A 19,611-nucleotide genomic window follows, 5' to 3' on the forward strand; every position below is an offset into this window, starting at 1 on the left:
CTCTCAAATTCCATCGACAGGAGTTTTTGGGCTGCTTCAGTCTCCAAGCATTATGCTGGCACCAAAAAGTACTTTTGAGAGTGAGGAATATTTTCTCAAATTGAAGATTACTCAATTCAATACTAGTTCCCTACTATTGCCAGATAATGCAAGGAGAAATGGAGAAACCTGTAAGAGAGGGAAAAAAATTTTAAGGCAGTATCGGGAGAAAATTGCCTGGAAATCCAAGACAGTGTAGAAACATGCCCCATTTTATAGGATAGGCCAAATCGATGCAGTAGCATTTTAAAGAGCATCTTGAGAGCTAGCCTGAGATAAATAAATGGGCATGACAAGCTCAGAGAGAACATTCAATACATTAGGCATGAGGCATTAAGATAAAAGACTTTTCCACAGGTGTTCCAAGTTTTATCCCCAAACCTCTCCCATACAACCTAAAATCTAAGCGTTCTGTCTGACATTTTCATAACTACTGACGCCCTGGGTTTCCCCCTCCCAGCTGGATGGCATTAACCACACTAGATTTATGCAAGCAAAAATGGGACACATATTAATAAAGCAATCTGGTCTACTACTCAGCTTCAACTGGAGTATGCGAAGGTGTCTTTACCTGAATCACTCTGAAAGCACAGTTCTTGCCTTTATAGGATCCTAACAGGGTCAGAGAGCTCCACAATTTGACAAGACCACTATGGAAAGATCAAGAAAGCGTCAGTAAAGATTCGTCCCTGCAGCATCTGACTTGTACTTTTTTCTCTGATGGGCCAGAAAGTAGTTTCTACCGGAAACCTGATTTAAATAAGAAAACTTAACAAATGAAAGCATACCATGTCAAGGCAGAGGACAGAATGACCCTCAATCAGGCATGTTTGTAAAATTCCCACTTCTGAGTCTGCAACTATGACTACCAACTGGGAAACACTACAGCGGTAAGTAAATCCCAAGTCTGGCTCTCTGGACTATAAAGTTCCTGGTGGGTGAGTGTTCACATTCTCCCCCATTTAAACTTCTAAAAGCTGCTGGGAGTTCACAAGGACAAAACTCTCCTCATTCTCAGAAGGGAGCACTTCTGCTGTTTTTTACCATCCGTCTCTCTGCTCTGCTACACTAGAAGGGTCCCACCGTCAGCCAGACCTGCTGCATATCCTCAGGATGGCTGACAGGGTCTTCTCTTCATAGGTTAGAACGTCCAAAGGTAAGGCAGCATCAACCTAAGTAGAGAATGATACTGTTAGCAGATGACTATCATCCTTACTCTTGAACTCTAATTGCTTTTCTCCTCCAAAAAAATCTGTATTTTATTTAATGGTGCTGGAGTACAAGGCCCATTTTTCTACAGCTCCCTCTGCCTGGATCATTATTCCTATACCTTTCCATGTTGCTAAGACCTCTTTACTTTTCTCAAGTCTTTTTTAAATTGTTCCTTCCCTGATGCCCAAGATTAAGTTCAGTAGCTTGCTACGCTCTTTCACATACAGGACCCACCACGCCTTTCATAATACTTACCGTTCTTGCCATTAATTGTTCAACATGGTTTCCTGCTAACATAACCAACACCAACAGTCCGTGAGGCAGAAGCCATGTCTCTTTGTTCACAGCTACATCCCCAGCAATCAGGTTTCATACTTGACATATAGAAGGTGCACGGATTTTTTTTCCCTCACACTTTTTACTTTGAAAAACTAGAGTCATATTACATTGCAAAGAAATACACGGGAAGGTTCCATGCACCCTTCACTCAGCCTCCCGCACTGTAGCACCTTGCATAACCACAGTATGACATCAAAACCAGAAAACCAAAATTAATAAGTCAGAGCTTACTCTGACTTTGCCAGTTATACATGCACTCACATTTGTTTACATGTGCATATGTGTAGTTCTATGCAACACTGTCATATAGGTTGTTTAATGTAACCATTACCATAATCAAGATAAAGAGCTATACCATCACAAGGCTCTCTTTCAACTTGCCTCCTCAGTCCTCAACCCATGCAAACACTAATCTGTCTCTAGACTATATAGTTATGTACAATAATTACATTTCGGGAGCATGATATATATGGAATCACTCAACATATCACTTTTGGGGATTGGTTTTTGTATTCTGGCTGCACCAAGCCATGTGGCATGTGGGATGGCTCCCCAGAGAGCGAATCCTGGCCTCTGCAGTGAAAGTGTCGACCCTAACCACTAGGCCAATTTTCTAACAGACTGTTTGTGTTTCTTTTACTACTGAGTTTTAAGAGATCTTTATATATTCCAGATATCAGTCCTTATGTGATTTGCAAATATATTCCCCCAAATCTGTAATTTGTTTTTTCAGCCTCTGAACCAAGTCTGTTCCAGAGTAAGTTTTTAATTTTGATGAGTGCTTGACAGATTTTAATTTAATAAAACATACATACCAGGAAATAATTTCCTGAGAATCATCTGTCTTTGCTTTCTCTTCAAAACTCTACTTGTTTTCAAGTGAATACTAAAACAGTACTACTCAGAAGTGCTGGTCTGTGATAAGGAGCCGCACCAGAGTGGAAATTGACAGTATCAGTGGACATAGTGTTTAGCTCAGGTCAGATTTTCTCACTGAAGACTGTCTCAGTAAAGGAAATGGTGTGTTGACTGACATTCTGGTACAAGCCACTAATCCTCACAGTGGGCAAGGAAAAAAAAAAAAAACAGTTTGCAGGTAGCCAGTCTGCACCATAGTTTGAGTAGCACTACAGTAAACCGTCTGCCTCACAAGTTTCTTGTCAACTAAATGACATATTAGAAAAAACCTACTCAAAACTCATCACTTCTAAAACTCTGCTTGTGCAGTTTCAAATGTGGTTTTAAAATAAGTTTTGGAAAAACGTCCTTTCAGTATGTCCTACAAAATCTTCATGCTAAATTGCTTTAGTCCTGTCCGATTCTGTGCAACTCTATGGACCATAGCCCGCCAGGCTCCTCTGTCCATGGGATTCTCCGGGCAAGAAGACTGGAGTGGGCTGCCATGCCCTGCTCCAGGGGATCTTCCCGACCTAGGGATCAGACCCGGGTCTCTTATGTCTCCTGCATTGGCAGGCGGGTTCTTTACCACTAGCGTCACCTGGGAAGCCCCTACAAAATCTTAGTGGTGTTCAAACTACCAAGTGATTCCATACCTCACCAAACAGGTCCTTCAGGGCTGAAACAAGCAGCTGTTTGAATTGCGCAGCATTCAGGCCAACCCCACAATCTTGAAATTCTCTGTAAGAAAAAAAATTTTAATGCACTGTGTTAAATTTCATACTACTCAGATTCATAAAAAAGCAATCAGAATAAAACTTAAGTAAATCAACTAAACTTCAATTAAAAAAAATAAGAAACTTAGGAGACGGAACTTACAGGCGGACTTTCATGTAGTGGTATTCAGAGGGATTTTTGTAAACAATTCTTTCATATGTGGTGGCTGGGGCTGGCATCTTTTTCCAGTGCTGATCACATCTACCTTGAGTCAAGGCAGCTAAAAATTACAAAGATATAAGCTATTTTTCACTTTTTTTTAAAAAAGAGAATTTGAGCTGATTTTTTAAAAGAACTCCTAGTACAATAACTCATCTAATTCTGGTCAAGCTGATGTTACCAGTACAGACACAAAGGAAGTTTCTACATTTTACATATGCCAGACCACTGTATTCTTATTTAAATTCCAGCAAACACTTTCCCTTACTAAGTAGCCAGCTCTGTGCTAAATACTTCACATACTTTAGGTCACATCTTCAAAATGATCCCAGCAGGTAAATACTATTAGTATCCCCATTTTTGAGATGAGAACATTGAGCGCTGCCAAAGATGGCTACTACCTGCCCAAAGGCACAGAGATTCTAACTCTCCTGAGTCCCCTCAAGACCACTCAGGCATGATGCCTCTTAATGCAAATAATAAAAATAAAAGCATCAAGGAGTACAATCTGGGACCTCTTCTTTACTCTCAGTCAACGAAGAACATGAAGAGGAGAATGAGGGGTGGGAGCTCTGCTGGACTCTCCTAACGCTGGACCTGCCTGTTCTCTGTCTGGAGGCCAGGCCTGCACAGGGTTATCTGGCAGCCTCCTGAAGACTGAGCTTCAACAGCAAAGGTCTGAAGAGGAATGTCTGGAATGGACACTCAAGCCATTTCCAACAGATATGGGACTTTCAAGAACTCAGAACACACCGGTCCCCCTCTATAGAATCCCTGTCCTTGGCTCCACTCCCACTTCACTCTCACTCTGGACCGCTCTTACTCAGCCTTCACATTTTTAACTTAAAGTTCACCTCTTCCAGGAATATCATCTCTTCAAGGAGGTCTTCTCTGACACCCTGTTTTAAGTTCTCTTGTTATGGAGTATTTTAATATTGTCTGTTTATTTAGTATCTGCTCCCCTCACTAAAGGGACCAGGAAACTGAGGCCCAACCATGGAAAGCAACTTTTTCAACGTCACATGGCTATAAACCAGCATTTACAGACACATCTCTGGGCTCAGTTCCAATAACTCCCAGATGATGACCTCAAGAGAAAAGGAGAAGTCAGGGTCAAGCAGCTACATCCAACCATCCATTCAACAATCATGAATATTAACTGAGTCTGGTACAGAATATTCAACTAATGCTTACTAAATGCACAAATGATCAATCGGTAGTAGTGTGAGCCCTGGATACTCAAGAATATCTTTGATTTCAGACTGTACCTGCTGCTTCTTCCCCACCACCAGTCTCCCCTAACTACAAGGGCAAGGAGAACAGGACTCTCAATCATTCCACTCATTGCCCAGCACACAACAGCTATTTTTGAAGTGTTACTGAGTACTTTAGAAGAGTTGGCTGCCTGAGGTAGATGAGTGAGATGGGGGCTGGGGCTTAGGATGCCAATAACAAAGTCTCACACAGTATTCTGGAAATGAATAATGGTGATAGCTGTACAACAATATAAATATACTTAATGCCAGAAAACTGTACATTTTAAAATGGTAAATTACAGAAAAAAAAAAAAAACACAAACAAAACACTTAAGGAGCAGGTGTTTATTGAGCAGTCACTTCTGACTGGCCTCTGGCTGGCCCGAGCCACAGCGTCATTGACAGCACTGCCCTCTGCAGGTTGTCCTGAGAGAAAAGGAAATGATGGCTAGGAAGCTCTCCCTGCAGCCTGGCACACTCACCAGGCTCACCGGGAAAATGTGAGCACTTCCACGGTGGCCGTCATCACCATCTCTCAAGTCAGCCTTTTTGGTAGCTGCAGGGATACTCATAACCTGACTTATTAGTAACAAGTGTCCCTGCTTCCCTCCCCAGCCTCGTCTCTAGAGCAGCCTGGGTGACCCTATTAAAAACTAATCAGGCCACATCATTCCTCTGCTCGAAGCCTTGCAGAAGTTCCCCTTTCAGAGTAAAGCCAAAGTCTTTACAGCCCTTTAAGGTCCAACCTGATCGATACCCGCTACTTCAACGCCTTGACCTCGTGTCTTACCATTCATTCTACCCTGCTCAGTTCCTTCCACCACGCCGGCCTCCCCAGCTCCAGCTTTTTCCCTCCGGTCTCTAGACATCTCTCCTAGCTTTTCCACATGCTAGAAATAAGCTTCCTCCAGATAGTCACGTGGCTCACTCCCTTGCCTCTTTCATGACTTTGTTCAATTTCAGCGCCCGATCTGTTCCAGTGGCATTTTTATCTAATGTCACCGCCCCGTGCCCCTGCTCTACTTTTTCCTCAAGGCATTCACCACCCTCCAACATTAACTGTTAAGTTCATTTGTTCTTTATTTCAATTTCCCTCCTCAGCCCTACTAGAATATACGCTCCAAAAGAAAGTCTCCCAAAAACCTAAAGCAATACATCGCATACGGCAGGCATTCAATATATAATTTTGAGACGAAAACAGTTATTTTAAAAAAGAGAGAGAGCGCGCGCTCTCGATTCCCTACTGTTGGGCAGGTGAGGTCGTTTTCAACTTTTTGACTAACTTCCGCCACTGATTTCGCGCCCGCCTGAGGCCAGGCGCATGCGCTCTGCACACGTGGTGGCGCTCAGTCCTCTCAGCCGTCCCGTGCGTCTGAGACCGCGTTGCAGAGAAGCCCGGGATGGTCCGCGGCCCGGCGTCGCCTTAGCCCGTGGCGTCCGCGGCAGGAGCGGGAGGTACCCCAGGCCGCTTCTCACTGCCCGCCGTCCCTCCGCCTTACGCACGCTCCCCTGGCGCGCACGTCCATACGTCACCAGTGCGGCCAACTGAGCCCACTCCCGGAAAACAGTCGCCCCGCTGTGGGCTTCCGCCTACCCGCTCTCCGTCGGACTAGTCTAACGCCTCCCGGATTCTTTATTCACTGCAAGAATCCACCGAGACGTGGAGCTACCGCGCAGCCTGCGGCCTGGGGAAACTCCGGGGTGTTTACGTTTGGCTCCTCTCTGCCCCGCCCCCGGATGTGTGACCTGGAGAGCGGATGTGACGCCACCGCGCGGAGTTCTCCTAAGGACCCAGGAGTGACTCTGAATCTCAGACTCGCCACGCTTACTGCCCTCTAGTGCCCACTCTGCAGAAAGCCGTGTGTGCAGATGTCTGCGTGGGGTAAGGGACTGCGCCCAGGAGCTTGTTTCGCATTCACTCACTCATGCCTTCATTCGTTCAAAAAAGTTTGTATCTAGCATCTCTTCTGGTGAGCATCTCCTATAAAGCACTCACCAAGGACAGGACCCCTTCTCGGTGTCTCTTGTGGCTCCCAGCGCATAGTAGGTATTCTGTCTGGGTTAACATAAAAAGCCCAGATGGTTCTGTTTCCAAATGTAAACCAAGTATCATCTATTCGTTAATTGAATAAGTACTTGCTGGGCCCCTATTATGTGACAGGTACTGGGGACAAGATGATATGGCCCCTGTACTCATGAAACATACTGTGTGTATTCAATAATAATAGCTAATATTAATCAAGTGCTTACTTTGTGCCAGGCACTATGCAAAAAAGTACATTACCTCATGGAACTCTCACAATCCTAAGGAGACTATTATTATGATTCATTTTACAGAGATGGAAACTGAGGCACAAAAGGCTAAGATCAACAGCACACAGTTATAAGTACGTCTGACTCTGGACAGTTCCCTCCACACTGCACCATATTACCACCAATTATGTGATATGTCAGGGGTATTTACAGGAAAGGGCCCGGGGCTGCCAAAACTTGAATGGAAAGCCCATGAGGTTGGGGCCTTGTCTGTGTTGGCTCCACCACTGCCATCCCGTGCCCAGCTCTCAACTCCTACCAAGTACCCCTAAAACGAGTTCCCTTGACAAGTTTATGATTAGTCTCTCGATCCAAAACTTTATTCCCTTTCTTGTCCTGCCCCTGTTGCCCTCAGGACTGAAGAGCAGCAAAAATGGGGAGGAATGAAATCAAGCAGGACCCTGTGATCCCTTCTTGGGTACAGAAGTCCTTCCATGTGTAAGTAGAAGAGAATTCATCTTGCTTGCTTGAGAATTCCAGGGGCTGGCCTTAAGGAGATGGAAACAGCCCAACCTTGGAGTAGATTACTGATTGATTACACACAAAACCGTCAAGATGATGCTGACCAGACCACTGCACAACCAGTCTGGAGATGATTACTGGAACTGACTGTGCTGTTCTGCATGGAGCCCCTTGCTTGCGCACTCCTGAAACCCCCCTTTAAAACCTTTTTCCTCTAACCCATAACTAGGAGATGGTCTCAGACATAGTCCACCATACCTAATATTAATCAAGGACTTACTCTGTGCCAGGCACCATGCAAAAGTGCCTGAATAAAGCAAATTTTTTCACCAACACTCGTCTCTGAGTATTGACTTTTGGAGCAGCAAGCAGCCAAACTTGGGTTCCATACTGGCCTTGACCAGTTACATATATGTATCTATGTGTATACATACATACATATATACATAAGTATAATGTCTAGAAGGGTTCCAAGTGGACTGATGGAAGAAGAGTGGGGCTGTGTAGAAGGTGTCGGAAATGCTCACGATGTTTTAGCATCCAGTTTATTTTAAACTGACAAGGCATCACTTTTATAATACTGATAACTGTTAAATAAAACTCAGGACTTGCCCCTTACCATCAGCAGAGGGAGCCTTGGACCACAGCCATCTGCATGCCCCTCCTTCCAACTTGGAAGAACAGATTTTCCTCAAGATGTCACCTCCCACCCCCACTCCCCAAAGCAGGAGAGAGGGGACAGGGAGGGCAGGTTCACTGTCCCTTATCTGCCACCCTGGAATCCAAGAAAAATCTGGAAACCAAATCTTTCTTCATTTGGCATAATGCTTAATCTGAACTGAGGTGAAGCTTTTTATAGCTTTTGACCCATTTGCTGTGGATATGCACAGAGCATACAGCAGAAATACGAATGCATTCGATCACAGAAGGCAGCCCCAGACCTCACGGGGCGTGTTGCACAATGCATGGTGCACATGCAATAATACCTCTGTAAAATCTGAAAATTTCTGAATTCAGTATCACATCTGGTTCTGTGAGGTGTGGTGGGGGACTGCAGCCTGACACTCATAGTTGCCCTCTAGCGAGGTAACTAATCCCAGTCAGGTTTGACTTGGGTCACTTGGATTGTCATCTTTGTGCCACTTTATTTTTTTTCCTTTTTTGGCCGCATCACTTGGCATTGAGAGGGTAACAGGCAGGAAGGTCAGGGGTCTCCAAATGGAGGAAATAGGCTGCAAGTGCCAGACATTTTTCTCTCTCTTAAGTGGCAGGAGGAAACAAACCAGCAATATGTTTTTCCTTCTATTTACAAATTTAAAAGGAAGTTTCTCTTAAAATGCTGTGTTGCCATGACACCTGGTTTCACCTGAAGCTAACTATTCTCAAACCTTGAGTTAACCAATACATTTTTTTATGGAAATGTTTATTGTAAAGCTATGTTAATTTACCCCAGACTCTGTAATGGCCCAACCTACTTACTCAGGTATTGTTCCCTAATCTATGTAAACGAAACTATTTGTTGGTAATCTGCCCTTCTACAAGATTCAAGTCAATCGTTTTATGGTCAGGGATGAATTACCTGGTGCCATTCTAAATTCTAAGACATTCCTTTCTTTTCATTAACAGACTGTGAGTGACTGTATAACTTACAGCTAAAGACTAGGAGGCGGGTACTCTTTTGCCCCCTTCTGATGCCTATGTCAAAAGCTTTCTCCATCTCCTTTATACTTTAATAAAACTTTATTACACAAAAGCTCTGAGCGATTCAGCCTCGTCTCTGGCCCCGGATGGAATTCGTCTCCTCCAGAGGCCAAGAATCCCGCGTCTTACCGTTCAGCAACAACCTTTGAGCGTGTTGGGTCTTAGTCCCCTGACCAAGGATCAAACCCTCACCCCCTGCACTGGAGTCTTAACCACTGGATCACCAGAGAAGGCCCTCCTGCCATTTTCTGCCCCTAAGAATCTCTTCTCCTATCCTTACTAGAGCTTGGGAGCCATCTAGGTGTGCCCTGAGGTTCCTGGTCATTGTCTTGAGGGCTTAGAGACCAAGATCCAGAAACCAGGGAAAGATTCCTCCAGGAGCCAACAGACAGGGCTGTCCTGTTGCTCAAAGGACATCCTTCTCTCCCCCCACCGCCCCGCATAAGGTCCCACAAGACCCTCATCCTATCACAGGCACTGGCAACCCCAGGCCCACAGCCTGATGATGATTTCCAGCCCAGACAGCAGCAACACTGGGTCCCGGGGAAGCTGGAGACACCAGGACAGCAGCCCAGCTCAGCTGCCCTCTGGCCCAGACCAGGGCAGGTAATCTGAGGACTTTTCCACTGCCCCATCTGTGACCACCCCCAGTGCTTTTTTTAACCTCCTTTCAGGGAATGGAGAGGCTGTATGAACATCATCCAATTTGGGAGGGATGAGAGTGGGGGAGGGAGAAGAGCCTGATGGGAAAGTCCTCGTCTGTATGGTTCAAGGAGTGACCTTGGAAGATTGGAAAGATGAAGAATCAGAAGAGTCGGGTTTCCGACTGTTAAGAGAGTGTCAGTGTGGGTAATGGAGACAGACAGATACGAGATAAACAATGAAAAAGAGATGGGACGAGGAGTGGGGAAGAGAGAGAGAGAGACAGAAAAACTTGGGAAACAGACAGAGTCCAAGAGACCCTTTAAAAATGGTCCCAAACCTGGCCAAAGAGTATTTTAGCAAACATTTCTGAAATAGACCCAATAAACTACTGCTTTTAATAAAAGATTTGGTTTAGTACTGTCATCAACCCTAGCTGGTGTGCCTGAGGCACAGTGAAGCCACACACACTGAAGGTCAGAGTGTGGAGCAGAGAAAGGTTTATGGCAAGGCCAAGCAAGGAGGAGGGGTACTCAAGCTCAGAAGACCCAAACTCTCCCACGGCTCGGAGGGAAGTGTTTAAAGGCAACATCTGGGGTGGAGGCTACAGGGTACGTGATTTTCTGATTGTGTGGTGGTGAGGGAACAGGTGATGTTTCGGGAACCCCAATGACCAGCCTTCCAGTTCCAACCAGTGTGGGGTCTAGTCCTTGTGCTCATCAGATGATCACCAGTCAAGAGCAGCGGCCTGATCTCTGCGGCAACCAGAAACATCCCTCCGCCACCCCAGAAATCTGCTTTGGACAAACAACCCCAGTTATTTCCAGAGAGTGGAGGAGGGATGAGGGTACCAGCAAGGTAAATGTGTAAGGTACAGTTCCGGCGAGGCAGAAAAGGAAAGACGACCTCAACAGAAGTAGGTTACCTTTATTCAGGCAAGGAGGGGCGACAGTCGGCCTAACGACCAGGCTGAGTGCCGAAAGTGATCAGGGAGGCTTCATACTTATAGGGAGGTTTGTGGAAGCGATAAGGGAAACGTCAATCAGGCGGGATATTTTGAGTATTTTTTTGTTGAGATGACACTTGTAGTTGGGCAGGGGGTGATAAGTCTTCTGGGCGGGTGTAGGGGGTGGTAGGTTTTCGGACAGGGGGTGATAAGTCTCAGATAGATGCAGCTGGCCTGGAGCATCAGGATGGAACTAAAGTTATGCTTTGTTTTCTCTGAAGTTAGATGATTCAGCAAGGGGCCCTTGAGACTGTTGTTCTCTTTTCTAGGCCCAAAAGACTCCTTCAAAATGAGCCCTGCAGGGACCGAATAACACAAGCTCCAGCTATTAAGAGGCTAGAATTGAGGAGGGCAGGCACCTTGACGTGCCCTGTAGCAACATGATGCTGGAATCCAGGTGAGCTTGTTTCCAGCCTCACAGGCGGCTCAGCAATGGCAGATCCCGAACTTACCTGAATAAACAGGCAGGTCACCTTCCTCAGCAGAGGCCGAAAGCGTGGCCTCAGTGATCTGCGGCTGAAGCAGCCACACAATGGCCTGGTCCAGGTAAACCAACTGGGCTCCAGGTTCCACTGGAAATTAAGCAATAGCACTCCTGTCTGAATCGGTGAAAGCATTGCTTTTGCAAGTCACCTTCAGTCACAAATCAAGAGGCTTCCCTTTACTTGTTATCTGTGTGACCTTGGGCAAGGCACTTTGCCCTTCCAAGCCTTGGTCTCCTTGGCTGTCAAATGGGCACAGTGGCCCCTGGTCTCTTATAGGGCTACGTGAGAGTCTGACAAGGTGATGCATGCAAAACACAGAGCAGCAGCTGGCACGTTCACCTGATTCAGTCGTGTGATTTACAAGATTCAGCCCAGCCTGACACGCATTACATCTCCTAGTAACTTCCAGGGACTTCCTTTGGACAAAACAACAAGTAAGCTTCCCTGGGAAGAAGGAGGAACTCAGGGACTCAAATAGAAGATAAGACTTACACTGGCAGGCAGCCCATCCAGTGTCTTGCACCAGTCACTCCTGGAGTCACTTCTGCCCAGAACAAGGAGCCCAGACTAATGGCGGACTGAGTTCTAAACATTGCTGGTCCCTCAGCCTCTTCTACATCTGCCTGGAGGGTCCATCCTCAGTAGTCCTAACAATCCGGCTCCAGGCGGTGAGGCAAGAGCCCACATGTGATTCCTGGGGCTTTCCACTGTTATTTCAGAAGCTTCCAGAAGTCTTTCAGGCAGGGCTGTGATAAATGACCCCTTCCTTCTTTCTAAGACTGTCATTAAAGATGCTCCACAGGACCCATCAATAAAGACACTCCACAGGAACCTGCAGGCTCTTCCTAATGACAAAGGCAGGAAGTGGGGCTCAAGAGGGAGACATGCTTTTCTGCTTTTGAGTTTTCCTAGCACAATAGGACCACAATTACAGGGTCAAGAGAGAACCTTGAAAATCCACTTTGCAGGTTTATCAAAAACAGCTCTCATGGGACTTCCCTGGTGGTCAAGTGGTTAAGAACCTGCCTGCCACTGCAGGGGACATGGGTTCAATCCTTGGTCCAGAAAGATTCTTCATGCTGTGGGGCACCGAAACTGATGTGCCACAACTACTGAGCCTGTGCTTTAGAGCCCGTGCTCTGCAACAAGAGAAGCCACTGCAAGAAGCCCACGCACCGCAACTAGAGAAAGTCCCCCACTCAACGCAACTAGAGAAAGTCTGCTCACTGCAACGAAGACCCAGCACAGCCAAAAATAAATCAATAAACAAGCAAACAAAAGAACTCTCCAGGGACTTCCCTGGCGGTCCAGTAGTCAGGACTCCGTGCTTCCACTGCAGGGGGAATGGGTTCCAGTTGTGCTTTCCTGTGAGGAGGCGGGAGCCGTGTTCTGAAGATCTTGCCCACTCTCCTTCCAAGGGCGATGGCCAGCACGTGCCCCTTTCTGGATGGCTCCACTGAGGGGGCAGTGCAGTGGCTTCTGGATGTGATGCTTAGTGCAACCCAGGAGGTAACTATTCCTGCATCTAACAGGGCTAATAATCTGGGATCCTTATCCAAGGAGGAAACCATCTGTCCTCACCCAGGGCTAATAATCTGGGATCCCGATCCCAGGTCTGGGTCTTCTTCATCTGTCCCCAGTCATATCTGTCATGATTGTCGTGATTGACTCCTCTGGGAACCTCATTAAGCTCAGAGTTCTTGGTGAATATGAGAGACTAGAACAAGCAACATGACAAATATACACTTTCTTTTCTGCTTCATTGATTTCTGCTCTCATTGTACTGTTTCCTTCTATTTTCTGCCCCCTAGGTTTGATTTACATTTTTCTGAGCTTCTTAAGATAGAAGCTTAAATTATTTAATTTTTAGCCTTTTTTCTTTTCTAGTATTTGTATTTCAGCCTATAAATTTCCTTGTGAGCACTGCTTTAGCTGCACAAAGTTTGATGTCACATTTTCACATCTCTCATTTTTAAGACCTATATTCTGCTCTTCCTTGATATATTAAAATAATCAGACCAAGCCCTGAATTTCAACTTAAACCACAATGTTCACCACAGAGTTCTCACTTTATTTCCAGAACTACTGGGCTTCAGACTCTGCAAAAAGATTTGAAAGAGTGAATACTCTGAGGAGTTTAGGTTTCCAAATGCCACAGAAGAGTCAAAAGAACAGTTTGATGACCCTTACCTTTTGTTTTGGATGTACAATTTCAACTGAATAAAAATTGCAAACACGGGACTTCCCTGGTAGTCAAGTGGCTAAGACTCCACAATCCAACTGTAGGGGGCCTATGTTGGCTCCCTGGTCAGGGAACTAGATGCCATATGCTGCAACTAAGAGTTTGTAAGCCACAACTAAGAGTCTACATGCTACAACTAAAGATTCAACATGTCACAACTAAGACCTGGCATAGCCAAATACATAACTATTAAAAAAACTGTAAACATGATTTCTGGAAATGAAACTAGTAACTCATGCAAGTAAGGTCTTCCAATGCCTGTAGAACAGCCTTACTATAAAAAACACATTTGGGGGACTCCCCTAGTGGTCCAGTGGCTAAGCCTCCTGGATTCTAACGCAGGGGGCCCGTGTTCTATCCCTGGTCAGGGAACTAGCCCCATATGCTGCAACTAGGAGTTACATGCCACAACCAAAAAGATTCTGTGTGCTGAAACTAAGACCTGAAGCAGCTAAACAAAAAGTAAAAATACTTCAAAAATAATAAATAATTTTAAGAAAGCAAACAAGAAACACATTTTCAAGTTTACAGAAAACCTGCCAACACTACACTTCATTAAGAGCTTAGAAATAGAAACCACTTGCATGTTGCTGATCTAGACTTATTACATTTATTTCATGTCATTGTGGTCACTTTTACAGCAGTTTAGATTTATTTTCAATTACACTATTGTTCACAGAATTCACAGAATTCATTAACAAACATCCAAAGGTTTTTCAGTAGCACAGCAAGATAGAAAAGAGGTGCTTTGAAGTGGAACCCGAGTCTGATTATTTAGATAGATGTCTAGAATATTATTGCTTTATTAGTCTTGCTTTTTTTTTAATAATAAATTATTCCCAGGAAACCCCCCCGCCAGGGAATCTCTGTACTGCACTAGCCAGGCTCACGTGAGACATAACCTGACACACGGTGCCGGTCAAATCAGCCGTGTTCTCTGCTGCTCTGCCAGCTGGCTGAGGCAGGCCGTGTCTTCTGCGTGTCTGTTTCCTCCAGCCTGCGGTGTTCCTCCATGGTCCTGCAGTTGACGGGCGGCAGTCACACATGGGACATAAAACTTAAATCAGACATAAACAAGGGGCTCGGTGAAGAGGGGGCTAATGCTCCTAAAAGAGCCACTGGCTATGCACAGGAGAATGTCTGAGCAACAGAAAACACCTGGAATCTCAGTCTGTGAGGAACATCTTAAAGGAAATGTCCTCAGTGGTCCAATGTGGGCGCTCTGCAACATAAATGTGAAGACTTCTGGGTAGATTTCATGGATGGGTTTTCTTTTGTTGTTCCATGTGAATTTGCATTTTGTGAAAAAACATCTTGGAGATTTTTTCATGGCCCCTGAGGCTCTGTGGATCTAGAGAGACCAGGGCTGGAGCGGGGGCTGGCTTCCTCAGGGACGGGGGCGCTCCCTCCGCATTTGGGGCAGGGTCCCTGAGCAGTGGTGGCCGTGACAGGTTCCGGAGACGGGAGTGGAGGCTGGGTGTGGAGCTCAGGCTGCGGCCGGGGCCTCAGTCCAGCTTCTTGCTGCTGTCTGTGTTGTGTACAGAAGCTAAGAAATCGACAAGGAGCTTGGCTGTCTTCCTGGGCCTCTCCATCACCACCGAGTGGCCACAGTTTTCCAGGAGCTCCACCTGGGAGTTGGCGATTGACTTGGCCAACATGTCCGCTCCGGACACATCGAGCACCTGCGGGACGAGAGGAGACTGGATGGAAAGGGTTCAGGTGCCCGAACGCACTCCGTGGACAGAACTCCCGTCCAGGCCTGGCAGGGGTGATTTTTAGAACCAAGTCACTTTGGTGTCGGGGCTTGTGGCTCCCTGATGGCAGTGACCACGTGCCTCACGTTTTACTCTGCAGCTCGGTGCTAGGAGGTATGCTGCTGCAGTGTTGCCACGCTGGAAACACAGGCCCTGCCCTGAGGATGCCCTGGTATGGTGGCGAAGCCAGACTGGAAAGCAGATAAGTGCAGAGCAAGGTGGCGAAGACTCTGATGGGGGAGAATCCTGGGAGCTGAGAAGCCACAGGGGAGGGGGATCATGGAAGAGGGGCCAGCACAAGGGTGGGAGCACACGGCACGTGCAAGGGACAGCAAGGAGCCCAGTGCTGCGTGAGCGGGGAGGGTGGGTCTGTGCATCTGGCCGTGCGGGGAGTCGTGCTCAGTCTGAGGGCAGTGGGGAGCCCCGGGGCTGTATTAAGGACGGTGACGTGATCGGGCTGGGCCCGGAGAATGCACCCTGCAGCTGGTCTAGGGGAGGCCAAGCTGTGGGGAGGCCACAGGAGAGATGCAAGAGGGGGAGACGAATTATCACAAACCAGAGGACTGGGTCCTGAAGGCCCTCAGGGGGTCCCCGAGCTGTGTGACTTTGTTACAGGAGGCCTAGTGTGTGAATAACAGCCAGTGCTTTTCCAACATGAAGCCCACCACTTTCCCAGGTTTTCAAACTCCCTTTCATTTTCACCTGGGTTACACCTTGCTTTTACCCCAACTCAGTTAACTGACTTTCTCCTCCTTCAGGGTCAGATTTATATTCGCCCCCTTCGCTTCACCACTTTCACCTTCACATCATCTCCCCGCCCCAAGACAAAGGTGGCCCCTCCACTCCGGCCTTAACTTAACCAACAGCAAAATCCCAACAAATTCGAGCACTGTCTGCTTCTGAGCTTCATTCTCCTTAACCCAGACTGGTAATACCAAGATTTGCTGCCCACCGGGAAGTGGGGTGAGCAGAGTGCAGAGCACCCCGGGCTGAGAAAACACAAGAAGGAACAGCTGACGGGGAGCATGACGCAATCCCGCCTCTCCTTGCTGGTCCCTGAGAGCCCACATCACCTTGGGGATCTGAGATGAAGAAAGGCCTTCATTGTTCCAACTCTCATTTCTGCCTGCTGGCCCAGCCTGGGTCCTGCTTCTCCGCTCAGGCATCCACAAAGCTGTTCTCAGTCCCTTGGCTGCTTGAAGGGAGCACGTGCGTTCTCCCTCCTCCCGCTGCCCTGGTTCTCGCGCTGGGCATACCTGGCTGGTGTTGAGATGGCCGCACACTGGCGCCACCGCCCTGCCCGCCTCCTGCGCCGGGGCGCAGACCTGGCTTCTCCGCAGTCTCCTCTCCTGGGCCTCCGGCAGTCGTGGGCAGTTGAGGTGCAGCCCAACTTCCTGCCCGTGCTCACATCACACATGCGGTGGGCATGTGCAGTCTGCTCGGGGCTCGCAATGGTGGCTTCACCCCAGCGTCCACAGGGGAGCTCTCTCAACAGGGAGAGCTTTGCTCCCATTTCCCTTCTCACGACGGTCAACAGCGTGAGATGACCAGATACCCTTTGACAGACACTGTAATTCTGTCTGCCTGCGGGCCTTATAAAGGCTCCATTTCCCACCACCACCTCTTATTTTAAACTTTTCAAGAACATTCAGTAAGATATGATTTCTAAAGAACACTTGCAAACAGAAAGGGAGTTTCCGAAGTATAAGTCAGTATTTCATTGGCAGGTTTATTATGGATGGACTGTGCCCCCTCCCCAAATTCATATGCTGAAGTTCTAACAAAATGTGGCTTTACTGGGAAACAGGGTCATCGTGGACGTAACTAGTTAGAATGATGTCATACTGGAGCAGGGTGAACTCCTAATCTAGTATGTGGACCCCTAATCTATCATAACTGGCGTCTTACAAAAATGAGAGGTTTAAACACAGCATCATCTGAAGATGAAGGCAGAGGTCAGGGTGAGGCGTCAACAAGGCACGGAACACCAAAGTCCCCCAGCAAGCTCCCAGGAGCTCAGGGAAAGGCCGGGAAGAGGCTCTGCTTCCCAGCTCCCACCAGTCACAGCAGGAGCCAGTCTGCTGCGGCCTGGGTCTTGGACTCACAGTCTCCAGAACTGGTGTTACAGTGTGAGTCGCTCAGTCATGTCCAACTCTTTGCAACCCCACAGACTGTAGCCCACCAGGCTCCTCTGTCCATGGAGTTCTCCAGGCAAGAATACTGGAGTGGGTTGCCGCTTCCTTCTCCAGGGGATCTACCCGACCCAGGGGTTGAACCCAGCTCTCCTGCATTGCAGGCAGATTCTATACCATCTGGGCCACCAGGAAAGCCCCTAGTGTATCTGTATGCCAGAACTGGCAGCCAACGTAATTCTGTTGTTTAAGCCTCCCAATTTGTAGTACTTTGTTAGAGGAGGCCTAGCAAACTAACAGAGCCATCTGACAGAGCCTGTCAAAAACCTGTCATAATTTTAAAATGCACAAAGCCTTTGATCAAGCTATTCGACATCCAAGAATTGGCCCTTCAGATATGCTCTCACACTGCAAACACACATGTATAATGATGCACATCACGGTGTGGTTTAACAGCAAAAAACTGAAAATGACCTAAGTGACCATCAGTAGGGCACTAATGCAGCAGATAATGGAGTACTATGCAGCTCCCAAAAAGAACATAAAATTTTGTTTTGGGCAACAACCATTCACGGATGGTAAATCTAGAGGGAAATGTTTGATGAGGACCAGGATATCAGCATGGTCTCAAAGTACCTCCCCACAGACTGCTTATTAGTTGCAAGGGGAGAAATAATATCTATGATGAAGAAATCAGATATCACAATCAATCAAAATTCCCATCACTGGGATGTCCCAGGCCGGCCAGAGGTTAAGAGGCTTACACTGTCTAGGGCACAGTTTCAATCCCTGGTTGAGGAACTAAGATCCCACATGCCACACGGTGCAGCCCCCAAAATAAATAACAGTTTAAAAAATTCCCACCACTGAAGGAAAGATATTCTCCTTCTGAGGATGTGAAGTCTTATTACCCATGAGATATTCTGGCCAGGGATATGTATCCCGAATTTAATCATGAAGAAACAGCCAACAAACTCAAACTGAGGAACATTTTGTAAAATAACTGGCCCGCACTCTTCAAATATCTCAGTGTTACGAAAAATAAAGGCAGAAAGAGGGCATCATTTTATATAAAAGGAAACTAAAAAGACACGATACGCAGTATGTGATCCTGGTTACAGGGGCAGGTGGAGGATCATTCTATGTAGGACATCACTGAAACAAGGAATAAATTTGAAATATGGACTGTATATTAGTTAAAAGCTATGGTATCAATGTTACATGTCCCAAATGAGACAATGTACTGTGATCATGTGAGATAATATTCTGGTTTGCAGTAAACACACCTTGAAGCATTGGGGGTAAAGGGACATGATATAAGCAGCTTACTCCAAATGGCCCCAAAACACATATTTCTAGATCTGTCTAGATGAGGTGGTAAATGTTAAAAAGTTGGTAATAAGTAAGATGTGGTACATACATATCATGGAATGACAGTCAGCAATAGAAAGGAACAAATTGTTGGCATAGGTGACGACATGGATGAACCTCAGAAACATCACGCTGGAGTGGAAGAAGCCAGATGCAAGAGACTACCACTGTAAAATATGATTTTATGAAAATTTTAGATAACTAAATTCTAGACAAGACTTCAGAAACAGAAAGCAGGTCAGTGGTTGAATAGTGCTGGGGCAGGAATGGAGATTAACAGCAAATGGGCAAGAGAGAACTTACAGGAGTGACAGAAGCATTCTACAACTGGGCTGCAGCGGGGAGTGCAACAAGGTAAATTTTATAGCACGAGAATTTTTGAAAAAGCAGTTAAAACTGAGGAAACTAGGTGAAGTAGATACAGGAGTACTCTGTACTATTTTTACAATTATCCTGTAAATTTGAGATTCTTTCAAAATAAAATATTTAAAGTACTAGAATGTGTGGATCTCTTCAAGCTGATATTAAATGATTTCCAAGGTACATATTTCTCATATATATGAAGCAATTAATGTGTGAAACTGTATATACTGCATGTTTGAAAATCTTATACATAACACTTCTTTATGCACTCTGATACATGCTTAGAATAGAAACAGGCAAACAACAGCCCCTGCCTGCTTTGTGACTGAAGGCTTCCTGGAGCTCTGCTTACCATTTGTTCTGCATGTCACCATCACAACAGAAGAGTTGAATAGATGTAACAAAAACTTATCACCCGCAAAGTTGCAAATATTTACTATTCGGCCCTTTAATAGAAAGCG

The 19,611-nt window shown here is 46.3% G+C and overlaps 2 protein-coding genes across 13 annotated transcripts in view; both read right to left on the reverse strand.

Annotated features, from left to right (window-relative positions):
- Positions 1-29: 29 nt before the first annotated feature.
- On the reverse strand, positions 30-6,423 carry RPP14 (ribonuclease P/MRP subunit p14). Of its 3 annotated transcripts, none has more exons than XM_061128250.1 (6): positions 6,274-6,423; positions 3,367-3,484; positions 3,144-3,228; positions 1,135-1,211; positions 611-689; positions 30-168 (listed from the first exon to the last, which is right to left on the reverse strand). In XM_061128250.1, the coding sequence occupies exons 2-6, from the start codon at positions 3,441-3,443 to the stop codon at positions 112-114; spliced, it is 375 nt and encodes a 124-aa protein (XP_060984233.1). In that variant the 5' UTR covers positions 3,444-3,484; positions 6,274-6,423; the 3' UTR covers positions 30-111. The 3 variants fall into 3 exon arrangements, with proteins under 3 accessions (XP_060984233.1, XP_060984231.1, XP_060984232.1); XM_061128248.1 differs by lacking the exon at positions 6,274-6,423 and adding an exon at positions 5,963-6,240; XM_061128249.1 differs by lacking the exon at positions 6,274-6,423 and adding an exon at positions 5,924-6,237.
- A 7,698-nt stretch (positions 6,424-14,121) lies between these two features.
- ABHD6 (abhydrolase domain containing 6, acylglycerol lipase) overlaps positions 14,122-19,611 on the reverse strand; it is a 66,291-nt gene continuing 60,801 nt past the window's right edge. For all 10 annotated transcript variants that reach the window (XM_061128254.1, XM_061128258.1, XM_061128251.1 and 7 more), the window contains one exon: positions 14,122-15,212. In XM_061128254.1, the coding sequence (XP_060984237.1) occupies positions 15,036-15,212 (177 nt within the window). In that variant the 3' untranslated portion in view covers positions 14,122-15,035. The remainder of the gene's footprint in view (positions 15,213-19,611) is intronic.

This window comes from Dama dama, chromosome 24, assembly GCF_033118175.1.
Source record: "Dama dama isolate Ldn47 chromosome 24, ASM3311817v1, whole genome shotgun sequence".
NCBI lineage: Eukaryota > Metazoa > Chordata > Mammalia > Artiodactyla > Cervidae > Dama > Dama dama.

Excerpts from the sequence above, each read along its gene's own strand:
- RPP14 (XM_061128248.1), bottom strand. The coding sequence starts at position 6,002 with ATGCGCCTGGCCTCAGGCGGGCGCGAAATCAGTGGCGGAA. Across the intron at positions 3,229-3,366 it reads CACTACATGAAAGTCCGCCT|AGAATTTCAAGATTGTGGGG; the intron begins GTAAGTTCCGTC and ends TTTTTCTTACAG. Across the intron at positions 1,212-3,143 it reads TGAAGGACCTGTTTGGTGAG|GTTGATGCTGCCTTACCTTT; the intron begins GTATGGAATCAC and ends TTCTCTACTTAG.